The 15350-nt window shown below is 43.0% G+C and overlaps 1 protein-coding gene across 1 annotated transcript in view; it reads left to right on the top strand.

Annotated features, from left to right (window-relative positions):
- FSIP1 (fibrous sheath interacting protein 1) overlaps window positions 1–14324 on the top strand; it is a 175712-nt gene extending 161388 nt beyond the window's left edge. The window contains 2 exon segments of the mRNA XM_060261235.1: window positions 13513–13896; window positions 13898–14324. Of these exon segments, the coding sequence (XP_060117218.1) occupies window positions 13513–13896; window positions 13898–14080 (567 nt within the window). The 3' untranslated portion in view covers window positions 14081–14324.
- The last annotated feature ends 1026 nt before the right edge of the window (window positions 14325–15350 follow it).

The raw sequence follows: 15350 nt of genomic DNA, 5'->3' as shown, positions 1-15350 counted from the left end.
AGACTGGAAATATTTGACACTTTAAATCTAATTATATAACTGATGATGGAATTGCTGACAGTAATTATTTGTGCATCTGACTTAAGTTTAGGAAGGAGAAACACAATGATACCAGTGTCCATTCTCATTTCTCTTTGTCTGTACCACGTATTTTAATATTTGAGAAAGCTCTTTGTGGTTTGGGGTTTTTGAATAGATTTAGGCTGGCCTGTAGCCACAAGGGGGCCTGTGGGGGCACAACCCCCCTGACTTCCAGACAAGGCCCCCCCACTTCAAGGGGGCCTCCAGGGCTCACTCTACTTTTTCATTTTCTTTTTCCCATGGCTGAGTTAGTGAAGTGTCTTCAGTGACAGCCAGAGCCAGGAGAGCTGAGCAGGACACAGTGCATTGTGGCAGGAAAATCAACAGGTGGAGAGGAGGGAGGCAGAGGAAGCCATGTAGAATGGGCTTGGAGAGGGGGACAGATATAGCTCCTGGCTGCAAAGTGCCAGGGTGGGAGAGAGGGAGGTGGAAGGAAACCCCCCTGCTAGCACGCAAGGTACAGTCCCTTCTTCACTCCAATGTTTTAGGGTTGGCTGCCTCAATGTGGCCAGATTCAGAGCATCCAGCTTTTGCCCCTACCCCAGAAAGTTTATGAGAAGTGGCAAGCCCTGCAATGGATGGAAAACAGTGCCCCCTGACTGTTTAAAGAGCCCCTCGACTTGTAAAATCCTGGCTACAGTCCTGGATTTAGGCCCATTGCACATGCAGATTTTACTATAAATTTTCAGAGCAGTAAGCCTTTAATCTTGAATTCAGATTCTGTGCCCGCCTTATGCACCATTCTTTTTCCTCCAGTGTATTTATTTTGCAGCAACAATTTTTAAAATGCACTTTTCTAAGTTAAGGTGAAACATCCAAAGGGGTTTTTAAAAGAAAAAAAAAAATTACAGTTGCCCTATTGCAGCTGTGCAGTAGCATCCAGCAAGCAGCTTCCATTTAAATCCTCATGGTTCAGATTTTACACATGCATTTTAGCATTAGTTTGCTGAATGGGAACAGAAAGAAAGGCAAGCAAAAGGGAAAAACCCACTGTTGAAACTGAACAGACTTTTTCTGAAACTGAAAAATAGGTGCAAAGCCCTTTTTTCCATAATGCCAAGCACTAGGGGATTCTCTGCTATGTTATTGGCCACTGTGAACAACAGGAGTCACATGATTTCATAATATGGGGGAACATGTTGAGTGTACAGAATGCATTGTAGAATCCACTGACATGGGCATTGCAAGCTGAGATCATTGCCAATGTGTGTGTGTGTGTGTGTGCGCACCTGTGCAAAGAAGGTTGCAACTCCACCACACTTTGCACAATGCTGCAATTTGCACAGGGCTCTGGAGAGCTTTTTTAGTCTTGTGCCACCAAATTTTTAAAAAATTGGGAGGGAGGTATTTTTGCCAATTCCCTAGCACAACTGCATAATAACTCTAATTTCTTGTCCTTCCTTACAAATTAGTGTGGTTTTTTCTTTGTGATTCTCTAATTTGAACCTGCACACTGGTTATGATCTTGGCAGTTTTTTTAAAGCCTGTCCTGTGCAGATTGCACTTCTTCACCAAATTGATCAATCCCAAATCAATCCCAAATTATTCTTAAATTCAGAGGTTCACAAAACGCTTAGCCACCATTTTAATTTTAGACTTCCAGAGACTGCCAGAATGGTTCCCCAAAAGATTTTGCTCCCTAAAGCAATAAAGGGGAAAAAATCTTTTCAGAGATTTAGACTTCCCATCCCAGTCTCTCTCTCTCTCTCTCTCTCTCTCTCTCTCTCTTTTACATCTCATGCAAATTTCATTCTGTGCTGGCAAACCCACCCACAATTTTGTTTGCATGCAGCATTGAAATCATTTTTTTTTTTTCGTATTGGGTACACTGCCATTTGCCTCCTCTCCAATCCCCCTTTCAAGTCAATACCAACAGGGAACTAAATTTGCACAGCTCCTCTTAACCTTTCCCATGTCATTTTATTTTTTTTTATTCAGTGATCTGAAACTAGCGATAGTCTTATATCACTAGACTCATGCCACTTGTCCAAAAAATTTAAAAAATAAAACAACAAGGGGAAAATGGAGCTTGAATGGGGGAGGATGGTGGGAGGTGTAGAGTGGGTGTAACAGCCTCGATGTGGGCAAGGAGCAGCCTTCATGGGGCAGCAAAAGGGCAGACGGAATTTGTTTTTTAATTACCTTCAGCTTGGTAGTGAAACAAGGAGGAAATCGGCACAAAAGCACTCTCAGAAAACTTGAAACAGCAACCAGAAAGCAAACTGAACACAGAAGAGAGGAAAATCAATGCAGAATGACAAAAAAACCCCTGATGGACATGCATGGTGAAAGCAAGGGGGAAACACCCACACATAATAGGCCTTGCATCTCCTCTGCAGCATTTCCTCCCCTATCTGGTTTAGCCTTAATGTGAGATGTGAACTGGTTTGCAGTAAATACATGTCAATAGTCCAAGAAAATACCACACACAGCATATAAGAAGAAATTGCCTTTTTAGTTCTGTCTCCTGCTCTTCCCAGCCATCCATCAGATCATGGACCTTAATTTTTGAGTGTTGTGGGTTTTTGCTTTTTTAAAATCTGGTATTTCTTCTTGAAAAACTATTCCGGCCTATGAGTTGTTCATTTAATAAATGGAACCCTGCATTCAGTTGGAAGAGACAAGGTCAGGGCAGAAGGATTCATTTTTAAAATACAGAGCTGTTTCTTTACTGAATGTTTTAACAAACTGTGCTTTAAATTCATGGTACTATAATTTGTATTGTGTGAGTTAGGGGAGAGATATGGTGGTGGTGACTGAGCCCCATGGTGCAGAGTGGTAAAGCTACAGTACTGCAGTCCTAAGCTCTGCTCACGACCAGAGTTCGATCCCCGCAAAAGCTGGTTCAGGTAGCTGGTTCGAGGTTCACTCAGCCTTCCATCCTTCCGAGGTCAGTAAAATGAGTACCCAGCTTGCTGGGGGGAAAGTGTAGATGACTGGGGAAGGCAATGGCAAACCACCCCATAAAAAGTCTGCTGTGAAAATGTTGTGAAAGCAATGTCACCCCAGAGTCGGAAACGACTGGTGCTTGCACAGGGGACTACCTTTACCTTTCTTATGGTGGTGGAAGAAGAGCAGGCCAGGTAAGAGGAGGGGACAGCAGGCAGCTGCATGCTGTTGATGCTTTTGGCTCTTCTTCCAGCCAAAGTGATATTTGCAACCATATCAACAACCCACCAGGGTTTAAAATCCTGCTGCCAAATGCCAGCTCAGTCACAAGAAAAACAGCAGCCATCCAGAATTTAATCCTGGCATGTATCACTGAGATTTGGCTAGGGGAGGGGGGGTGAGATTAAGCTCTCTGAGTTGTGCCCTCCAAGGTACTTGCTGATATATCAGCATAGTTCTGGTGGGTAGGGAGGCCGTGTTGCTGTAGTCTATAAGGATTCTATAGCTTGGAGAAACGTCGACTGTGGGGTGACATGATAGAGGTTTACAAGATTATGCATGGGATGGAGAAGGTAGAGAAAGAAGTACTTTTCTCCCTTTCTCACACAAGAACTCGTGGGCATTCAATGAAATTGCTGAGCAGTCGGGTTAGAACGGATAAAAGGAGGTACTTCTTCACCCAAAGGGTGATTAACATGTGGAATTCACTGCCACAGGAGGTGGTGGTGGCTACAGGCATAGCCAGCTTCAAGAGGGGGTTAGATAAAAATATGGAGCAGAGGTCCATCAGTGGCTATTAGCCCCAGTGTGAATATATATATATATATATATATATATATATATATATATGTGTGTGTGTGTGTGTGTGTGTGTGTGTGTGTGTGTGTGTGTGTGTATATACACATAAATTATTGGCCACTGTGTGATACAGAGTGTTGGACTGGATGGGCCAATGGCCTGATCCAACATGGCTTCTCTTATGTTCCTATGTTCCTATGTTCTATCTCCTAGCATGGTGCCCTATCCAGGACACTACTGGTTTTAGATCCTTTTCAGTCCGGCTTTCGCCCGGGCCACAGGACAGAGATGGTGTTGGTTGCCCTCATGGATGATCTCCGGCGACATCTGGATCGAGGCGGTGTGGCAGTATTGCTGTTGCTAGACCTATCGGTGGCATTCGATATTGTCCATCACCGGCTGCTGACCCGCCGCCTCGCCGACGCAGGGATTCAGGGGTTAGCCTTACAGTGGCTTTCCTCTTTCCTTGAAGGTCGGGGACAAAGGGTAGCGATTGGGGGAGAGCTGTCTCAGAGGCACCCACTTAATTGTGGAGTGCCTCAGGGGGCGGTTCTCTCTCCAATGTTATTTAACATCTTTATGCGCCCCCTTGCCCAGATTGCCTGGGGACATGGGCTGGGTTGTCACCAGTATGCTGATGACACCCAGCTCTACCTATTGATGGGAGGCCGGGCCACTGATGCCCCTATAGATCTGGACCGGGCATTCCAAGCTGTTGCTGACTGGATCAAGCTGAGTGGGCTGAAATTGAATCCAGCGAAGACAGAGGTCCTTTGCCTAGGCCGCAGCGCCCCGGAAGGAGGGATTCCCCTTCCAGCTTTTGACGGGACGCCATTGGTACCAGTGCGTGAAGTCAGGAGCTTGGGAGTGCTACTGCAGTCCTCCTTGACAATGGAGGCCCAGATAGCGGCCACTGCCGAATCCGCCTTTTTTCATCTTAGACGGGCAAGGCAGTTGGCCCCCTTCTTGGAGCGAGGCGACCTGGCAACAGTGATCCATGCAACGGTCACTTCGAGATTGGACTACTGTAATGCCCTCTACATGGGGCTGCCCCTGTACTGAACGCGGAAACTACAGCTAGTGCAGAATGCAGCAGCCAGGCTGCTAGTGGGACTACCCCGGTGGGAACACGTATGGCCTAGGCTGCGGGAACTGCACTGGCTGCCAATTGTATACCGGGTTCGTTACAAGGTGCTGGTTATCACCTATAAAGCCCTATATGGCCAAGGACCTGCCTACCTTAGGGACCGCCTCTCTCCATATGTTCCCCAGAGAGCACTGCGTTCCAGTTCACAAAATCTTTTGGAAATCCCTGGGCCTAAGGAGGCCAAACTTAAAACAACTAGGGAGCTGGCCTTCTCTATAAAAGCGCCCCAATGGTGGCATCAGCTGCCGGAGGAGGTGCGGGCCCTGCGGGACCTCAATCAGTTCCGCAGGGCCTGCAAAACTGCCCTCTTCCAAGAAGCCTTTAAGATGTAACCAGAATAAATATTACGCTGCCGGATAAATAGAGACTGTAGCAGCACCATATTGTTTTTTAGCTTTTTAACATTAATTTATATTTGTATTTATATTTATATTACGAATTGATTTTACCTGTATTGTTATATCATGATACCATATCATGTTTTGTAAGCCGCCCTGAGCCTGCCTCGGCGGGGAGGGAGGGATATAAATAAAAACTTATTATTATTATTATTATTATTATTATTATTATTATTATTATTATTATTATTATTATTATTATTATTATTATTATTATTATTTTAAGGCTGTGTACATTATGTTGGGATTGAGAGACAGGATTGGGATTATCTTTGTGTACCACCCACCCCACTGCCTACCTGAGCTGACAGAGCTGATTTTAGGGTGGTGCTGAGGTTGTCTTGGGGACTTCAAAATTCGTGCTGAGGCTATCTTGTCAGAAGTGATTTCATGGCCTCCATAATAACCATGGGCCTGTCTCAGGTAATACCTGGTCCTACACACTGTAAAGGTCCCCAAAGCCAGATAGATCCAAATAGCTTTCTGATGGCTCTAGAGGACTTTCCTGTTGATATTGTTGATAAGAACATAAGAGAAGCCATGATGGATCAGGCCAATGGTCCATCCAGTCCAACACTCTGTGTCACACAGTGGCCAATAATATATATATATATATATATATATATATATATATATATATATATATATATATATATATATATATATATATTATATATATACACACACACACACACGCTGTGGCTAATAGCCACTGATGAACTTCTGCTCCATATTTTTGTCTAACCCCCTCTTGAAGCTGTCTGTGCTTGTAGCTACCACCACCTCCTGTGGCAGTGAATTCCACATGTTAATCACCCTTTGGGTGAAGAAGTACTTCCTTTTATCTGTTTTAACAGAGGCTTCTACTGATGCTTCTACTGATGCCTTGGTTGGCCTCTGGAATGAGGAAATGTTCCAAACAGCTGACATGATAGCTCCCAGGCACCCAGCTAGCCCCTTGATTTATTGAGGCACTTGCAGGTTGTGAAAAGACAAAGGAAACAGCAAGGGCAACAGTGGTGGAAGACTTGGGCTGAATTGGGTAGGACACAGGCAAAAACTCATTTTAAAGCACGCTTCATGGCTGTGAAGGTGGAAAAGAAAGAACATTTTTCTACCACTATTTGCTTGTGCAATGTAGGCTGGCAGAACTGTTCCAGGTGATCAGAGGAGGAGGAAGTGCCCTGCTGTGACTATTTTACTCAGCATTTTGCAGATAAAATTTCTCATGGCCATTCTGACTTGCACTCTGAATTAGCAGTGACAATGCCAACATGCCAACTTGTTCAATGGTGTGGGGTACTTTCCAGTTTATTCAGTCTGAGGATGTGAATGGGATCCTTGGAAGTTTGAGGCCTACCACCTCCTTGTATGACTGTTGCCCTAACTGGATACCTAAGGGTGGGGCTAGCAGATTGGGGTTGGGAAGCAGGTAATACTTCCTTAAGGGGGGGGGAGGTTGCTCCAGCCTTGAAACAGGCTGTTGTGTGTCCACTTCTAAAGAAGCCGACCCTTGACCCAAGAGATCTCAATAATTATCAACCAGTCTTGCCTGAAAGAGGCAAATTTTATAGATTTTTTTCCATTGTTCTGGGCCTACAGGACTGAAAAAGCTTTGGTTACTCTGCTGGATTACTTGTGTTAGGAGACGGACAGAGGGAATGTGACTGTGATTTTCCTGGACCTCTAGGCAGCTTTCAGTACCACCAATCATGGTATTCTTCCGAACCACCTATTTGGACTGGGATTGGAAGGCACCATTTTGCAGTAGTTCCAATCCTACCTGGAAGGATTCAGAAGATGGTGCTGGGGGACTGCTGTTCAGCTCTTCGGCCTTTAGCCTATGAGGTCCCACAAGTCCCTATCTTATCCGCTGTGCTTTTTAACATTTACATGAAACCGCTGGGTGAGGTATGGAAACCCTGAACCAGTGCCTGAAGGAAGTATTGGAGTGGATGCAGACTAATCTCAACAAGATGGAAATCCTACTAGTGGGTGGAAGGTCTGATCTGAGATTTAAGCTGTCACCTATTCTGGATGGGATTGCACTCCTCTTGAAGGAATGGGTCAGTACTGGAGCTGCTCTTGAACCCAAGCCTACTTTTGAATAAGCAGGTGGTAGTTTTGACGAATAGTGCCTGTTACCAGTTCCAACTGGTTAGCTAGCTGCAGTCTTTCCTGGACAGAAAACATTTGGCCACTGTGGTACATGCCCTGGTTACATCTATATTAGATTACTACAGTGCACTCTACATAGGGCTGCCCTTGAAAAGTGTTCAGAAACTTCTATTGGTTCAGAACACTGCAGCTAGGATATTGACTGGAGTGGGTTATAGGTGATATGGGTAAACACAGGTCTCTTGTGCACTACACCTAAGGAAAGTCCCTGCAGAAAAACACAAGACTATAAGAGAGGCCATGTCAGTAATTGCTCGGACATGTGATACAAAACAGACCATGTCAGCAATTGCTCAAGCTCAGACCAGGCTGTAAAAGCGCCTTGCCAGCAGTCACTCATCTATAACAACCGGAAAGTACCAAATCTTGCTAAAAAGCTATGTCTGCAAATAAGACGATGTTTTCTTTCTCAGCATATATTAACCATGCATGACGAAGGGGGGGAGGAAATGTCCATATAAGGGTAGAATGAGATAACAACGTTGGTCACAAGATGAAGATTGGGAGCCCTCCACGGTGGCCTGATTGGCCAGAGGGACACATAGGGGATGTGGTGTCGGGAGCTTTAAATTGAGCTGTGCTGCGACACAGACTTCAGAGACCACACCTATCTTGGGTGTCTTCTCTCCATGCTTGCAAACATGTATTCCAAATAAACCTGCTTGTTGCTGACCATCCTTGTTCGATGTTTTCGTGGTGAGACAAAAACAACCCGTAACATAGGGACAATATTACTCTAGTCTTGGTCACCTACACTGGTTTCCAGTTCATTTCCAGGCACAATTCAAGGTGTTGGCTTGGTCTTCAAAGCCAGTATATCTGAAGGACCACCTAAACCCTTATGAACCTGCCCAATTGTTATGGTCAGCTTTCGAGTCCCTGCTTCCTGTGCTCCCACCCTCTGAGATTAGGCAGGTGGCAACAATGGAGAAGGCCTTCTCAGTCATTACACCAAATCTCTGGGACTCTCTCTCCCCAGGGAGATTTGTCTTTCCCCTTCTGTTGCCATCTTCTGCCAGTGGGTGAAGACTTTGTTTCATTTAAAGCCTTGTATGGCCTGCGACAGATATACCTGAGGGACCACCTCTCCCCATATTTATTTAGATTATTTAGACTATTTGCATATTATGTGCCCTGGAAGGCCTTGCACTCTTTGGTTGTCCCTGGCCCAAAGGATGTTGGTTTAGCCTTGACCAGGGCCAGGGCTTTCTCAGCCTTGGCCCCGACCTAGTGGAACATGCTCCCAGCAGAGATCCGAGCCCTGCAGGATTTATTGCCATTCCACAGGTCCTGTAAATGATCTTTCTGCCAGGCCTTTGGTTGAGGCACCTGGGCGTCCAACAAAATCTTAGCCCCCCCCCCCCCGATGCTGCTGATACTACTGATATTATTCAAGTATCACCCACTACTGTATGTAGCTCAGTTTTGAGGTTGGAGACCAGCTGGAAATCCCTGTGCTTTAAATTGTTGTATACTTTTATCGAAGTGAATTGTTATTTTTATCGATTGATTTTATGTTTATTTTATGTTGTGATCTGCCCTGAGCCCACTTGCAGGGAGGGCGGAATATAAATTTGAATAATTAATAAAATTTAGCTGCCCTGAGCCTGCTTCGGGTGGGATACAAATATAATAAAATAAATAAAATGAATCCCCGTAATGATCCCTCCTTCGTAACCAGTGTTTTATGGGTAGGGTCAGGGCTTTTTTTTTTTTTTTTAGCAGAAATGCACAAGAACACAGTTTTGGCTGGCTTGGGGGCAGGGTGTGTGGCCTAATATGCAAATAAGTCCCTGCTGGACTTTTTCTTCTAAAAAAGCCCTGGGTAGGGTAGTGTATTTTGTTTAATTATATATATATATATATATATATATATATATATATATATATATAAAGCCTGTTTTTAAAAACTTTCTTAAGTTTTATAATGTATTTTATCATGTGTGTTTTAAATTGTTAGCTGCCTTGGTGGCCCTTGTCAGAAAGATGGATATAAATTTTCTAAATAAAATTCCATAGTTGGAATTTGTGGCCCAGGAGTTTCTTGGGAATCATGGTTATTGCCACTAGGAATGTAGGATACACAGTCTGCTCTTAGTCCTCAGTAATTATTCAATTACAGAAGCTCATCTAGTGAGGAACTCACTGATTTAGGAATGTGTAAGTCAGCACTCAAGGAAATGGCAAACTACCTCTGCTTCTCATTTGCCTTGAAGGTCCCTTGCTGGGGTTGCCATAAGTTGATGGTACTTTGCATTCATATTGAGGTTTTGTATCTCTTCTCTACTGTTCTACAAGAGGAATTAATTTTATTTCTGTCTTTTAAATCTTTCAGTAGTTTGTGGAAGGATATAAACATTGAGATCTTGGGTCCTGACAACACTCCATATCTCACTGCATGGAAAATAAAAGCAAACATGTGCAAACTAGATAAATGTATTTGGTCTTTGTAACTGAAAACAGCCAAACCCACATCTAAGCATTCTTGGCTTGCTGTGCTGGTTTCACAGAAACCACAGCTACACAGTATACAGTGAAATGAGAGTAATATTTTACTCAAGCCTTTTTTGAGCAGGAACGCAGTTCTGGCTGGCTTGGCTTCAGGGTGTGTGGCCTAAAATGCAAATGAGTTTCTGTCGGGCTTTTTCTACAAAAAAAGCCCTGATTTTACTCTTATGAAATCTGATGTATAATGCTAACTAATTAAAGATAGGGCATGTGTGTATGTATCTGAATCACAAATCATAGCCATGTAAAGGTTTTCTGCACAACCAAGAGTTTAATTTAGAGGAGACAATGGTGGTCCTTGATTGAATCGCTGGCTCCTTGTTAAATAGCAGCTGGGAATGAAATAATTTGGAAATATGGTGCTGGGTGAAGGGAGGAAATATTTTCTTGTTGCCCCCTTTTTGGAGAATAAATTGCCCTCTGGCATTGCTGTGTGCCCTTGTAGGGGAAACATACTGATTACAGCTCTTCATGTTCTTGCCTGGCTTGGTTGTTGCACTCAAACCACATGTGGCTGATCTCATGCAGAATGCAAGGATGAGAGTCTCATCTGATGAGCAGGCCTGCCATCGGTTTTTACAGCTAAGAGCTTCCAGAGGGTGCTGCATGCTGGAGCCAGAAGCCTGTTCTGGCCCAGAGACCATGTGCTCCACCCTTGCTCCAAGTAAATGTATTCAAAATTAAGAATGAAATTCTCATAATCATAACCATTTTCTGTGTCCAGCCACAATTGCCTATTGAGTAGATCAATGATGAATCTAAAGCTACTCTAGCACTTAAGCCAGAGGCCCTCTAAGTTAATTTTTCTGAATTTCAAATCAATCCATCTAAAGCTCCTATAAGACTTCACTGAACATTATAAAAGTAATGGGAATGCATTTGTAACAGTTTTTAAATTTTGAATTCACACAACTCCTATGGGAGCCCTCTGAGACAAAGCAAAAAGAGGGAAACAAAGGCTATTGGAAGGAAATGCACTTTCCCTCCCATGTAAATCAGCCTCTTGAATATACATATGAACCAGTTTGGTGTAGTGGTTAAGTGTGCGGCCTCTTATCTGGGAGAACCGGGTTTGATTCCCCACTCCTCCACTTGCACCTGCTGGCATGGCCTTGGGTCAGCCATAGCTCTGGCAGGGGTTGTCCTTGAAAGGGCAGCTGCTGTGAGAGCCCTCTCCAGCCCCACCCACCCCACAGGGTGTCTGTTGTGGGGGAGGAAGGTAAAGGAGATTGTGAGCTGCTCTGAGACTCTTCGGAGTGGAGGGCGGGATATAAATCCAATATCTTCTATCTTCTTGTTAAGTATTACATCTTGCTAGACATTAGTAAACCTTAGATGTACTAGAATTCATACTTTAGCAATAAGAAGTCTTACAGAAAACCTATATATCAGTATTTCAATCCTAATTTCAAATTTTATTCATTAATAATTGGAAAACTTGTGCATGCATGTGTGTGTGTGTGTGTGCATATGCCTGGAAATCATGCTTGACTTCTGGCAATCCCTAGTGGGACTGGGAGGCAAGGACATGCAAAGAGGTGGCTTGCTGCCTGCCTCTGTGTCCTGGCCCTGGTATTCCTTGGAGGTCTCTCATCCAAGTACTTGCCAGGGTCAGCCCTGCTTAGCTTCTGAGAACTGACAAAATCAGGCTTGCCTGAGCTATCCAGATCAGGACTGGGAAACTTTTATGTGTTTATCGGTAGTAAGTAACTCTTTTTGTTTTTGTCAACAATACATTTTTTTACAATGAAGGGCAATTTCAGTGCTCTATACTCTTGTAAGAAGGATGAGAAACCAATAGGACTTGGGTTCTGTGGGCTACTTGTAAGAGTCGTATCAGTCATTCTCAGGGTGGTGCAGTTTAGCACAGGAGGAAGGAAAATGTGAAGATCCCACCTGCATATAAAGCATATACCTGCCCTTCTCAGCAGGAGGCACAGAAGATTTGCCTCTGCTTTAATCTTCTCTTCTGCAGACCCCCTGAAAGAAGGATAGAACCTATTTCCATTGCTGAATTTCCAGACATTTCCTATCTGTAGAAGCAACATCCTTTCCCCATACCATATTGTGTCACTCCCAAACTCCTTGCAATGTTTTTCTGTCATTCATGTAGGATTTGCTTGTGTTTCCTTTCTGCCAATTATTTCTTATAGATCTCTGATAGTATGTTAATTTCATCAACAGTGCATTCTGCCAAATACTGTTAAGCCAGTTATTACTAGCTGAGGATTTCTTCTTCCTCTAATTAGCAGCTATTACTATTTCTTGCAGCTGTAAGCAAGCTCAGGACTAGCTATACATCTGAAAAGGATACATATTCTCAGGGCTTTTATTGCAGAAAAAGCCCAGCACGGATTTATTTGCATTAGGCCACACCCCTAACATCACCATTGTTTCACATAGGGCTTTTTAAAAGAAAAAGCCCAGCAGGAACTATTTGCATACTAATTCATACCCCCTGACACCAAGCCAACTGGAACTGCATTCCTGCTCAAAAAAAAAGCCCTGCATGTTCTTTAACATAGCCTAATAAAACAATTTCTGGTTCTAAGGAAATATTTATTAATTAAATTTATTACATTTGAGTTTAGACTGCCCTTCTCTGTATTACCTCCCAACATCTGATTAATAAATTAGCTAATATATGGCCAGTAAGATTTAATGTAGAACATTTTTTGTTTGCTTCATTTATACCCTGCCTGCCTTTCTCCCCAGTGGGACCCAAAGCAGCTGGCATTATTTTCCTCTCATCCATTTATCCCTCACAATAACCCTGTGAGATAGGTTTGTTCATGGCCCAAGGTCACCCAGGAAGCTTCCATGGCAGAACAGTGATTCAAACTGGGGTCTCCTAGATCTTAGTCCAACACTAACCACTACACCACGGTGCCTTTCCAGAAGATATGCATCATATCTGCATTTATCATTCCATATCTCCCACAATAATCTTGAGCATTTCTATATATTACTGTTGATTTGTGAGGGGTTAGATAGCATTCAATGACATGAGGATTTTTTAAAAAATAAATTCACAGATGGCACATTTATTTCATGTTGTAGGTCATATTATAGGTTTCTTAGGTTATCTAGTTATTTTCAGGGCTTTTTGGAGTAAGAATGCACAGGAATGCAGTTCTGGCTGACTTGGCATCAGGGGGTGTGGCCTAATATGCAAATGAGTTTGTGCTGGTGAAACAATGGTGATGTCATAAAGTGTGGCCAAATAAGCAATAAGTTCCTGCTGGACCTTTTATACAATAAGCCCTGTGTGGAACAATGGTGACACCGGTGTGTGTGGCCTAATATGCAAATGAGTTCCTGCTGGGCTTTTTCTGCAAAAAGAGCCCTGGTTATTTTCCTTTGTTTTAGAACCTGATTGATTAGCTTTGGCATCAGAGTTTGGGGAGACCATTAGCTTCTGTTATTGGAGCATGTCAGTCAAACTGTTTTATAGCAGCATTATTTATTCTAACTTTTTGACAATGAGAACTGTTTACCTGTTGTTTTTTTCAGGCAGATGCACCGCCTTCTGTCTCAAAAGAGCAGCTTAATGCCCTTCTGGAAGAATATATGCAATCTCAAATAACTATAGCCAGACTTGCCCTGCCAGCATCTCAGGGATCTTTTTTTGATGGAATGAGCCCTGGATTTGACCAATTTGAAAACTCTACTCAAGACTTCAAGAATGACTTATTAGATGACACTCATAGTGTGGGAATGTTGAGAAAGCAAGAAGTGGTTGAAGCTTTGGATGAAGATGTATGTTCAAAGGAAACACTAGAAACCACTGACTGTAATGATAGCAAGACATTAGCTGAGTCTTACTTGTCTGAGGAACCTATGGCTGAGAAAAAAGAAAATGATGACCAGGAAGTCCAACAGGAGATGCTGTCAAGCTAATAATTCTGCTGGGTACTTCATGCCAATAGCCCGCAGCACAGACAAGCCAATAAAGCCCTCTTTTCTTGATGAACCTTTTTATTCTACCAGCATGAACAATGAGTTATCCACAGATGTTAGCATTCCTGGCATAATGTTGAAAACCAGAGGAGGTGAGGTTCTTAATAAACCTGTGGAATAAGCTTTTCATTATGGTTTTAAAAACTGAAGCAGGTTCTCGCCAAAGGTATGCACTAATGTATTATGATTACACTGGAAGGGCAAAAAGTTCTTTCATAAGGCATAAAACTATGCCAGAAATAACACAAAATTTCAAAATGTTTCTGACATTCTTGAACTGACATAAATAGCTGAAAGATTAGTTCTCATAGGAAAAACACTAAAATAATGATTTATTATGTCCCCATAAATTATCTCTTTAATAATAGACAGTGTTTCTTTTCTTCTTTCTGTTGATAAAGAGCACAAAAGGTCAGCTGACAGTATTGCTTTTAAAAGAATAAGCTGAAAGCTAGAAAAGTAATGGGAAACATAACTCTATGATAAGAAACTCTGAGTATACAGGTATAAATGTGCAAGTGTCCTGTGAAATCAGTTATAAACAAATGTTGATTGTGATCCTCTTTGGGTATGTTAATGCCTCCTGAGCATTCATTAAGGCTTTTGACTTTTTTCTTTAAACCACAACAGTAGTAGATAAGGGTATCCTATCATCATCAAGCCGCATACCAAAATGACAGCTGCGCAGCCACACCCCCGCACACACACAAAATGTATACCGGATGTTTCCTATGGGGGACTGAGGCAACTGTCCCTGATGGGAGACTAGTGATCTCTTGATCCATCCATCCAACGAATGCCAGATGTTTCCTATGGGGGAAAAAGAGGGGTCAGCCTATGCTTTTTGGTGTAGCCTTCTTCATATTGTTTGGGGAAAGCATGCTTTGCAACACAGACGTTATTTAGAGAATTGTGGAGAAGCAACTGTTCTAAGCTGACATAGTTTGGAGAGGAGACATACCCGATGGATAAAATGATGGATTTCAACTGAACACAGCTAACCTTATATCAGTAACGTGTCCCTTTAACATCAGGTTGCATGTCGATACAACTCTCTGGGACTCAGTAAAGCCATAGAGTTTTGCCTGAATTCTAGATCCTTGGTTTGCCATCCCCCACAGTTATTTGTTGAGAGGATGCTGTTGTGTGTGTAAAACGGTAGCTATTTTGCACTGGTTTGTGTTTGCAACGGGTGAGCTTTTTAAAAACAGACGCTTTGCTTTTGGACCCCCTAAGTCAATAGTTTACAGGTGAGAAGTGCAGGCACCAGAAACGTTGTTGTACAATATATTTGAAAAGTTGCCAGCCACCCCTGGTTGTCACAGGGCATGTCCCCTGCGACATTTAAACACACCAATGAGTGTGGGTGGTGCTTTCCCACAGAACTCTTT

The sequence above is a fragment of the Heteronotia binoei genome, chromosome 21, assembly GCF_032191835.1.
Source record: "Heteronotia binoei isolate CCM8104 ecotype False Entrance Well chromosome 21, APGP_CSIRO_Hbin_v1, whole genome shotgun sequence".
NCBI lineage: Eukaryota > Metazoa > Chordata > Lepidosauria > Squamata > Gekkonidae > Heteronotia > Heteronotia binoei.
This window is presented reverse-complemented; position numbering and strand designations above follow the sequence as displayed.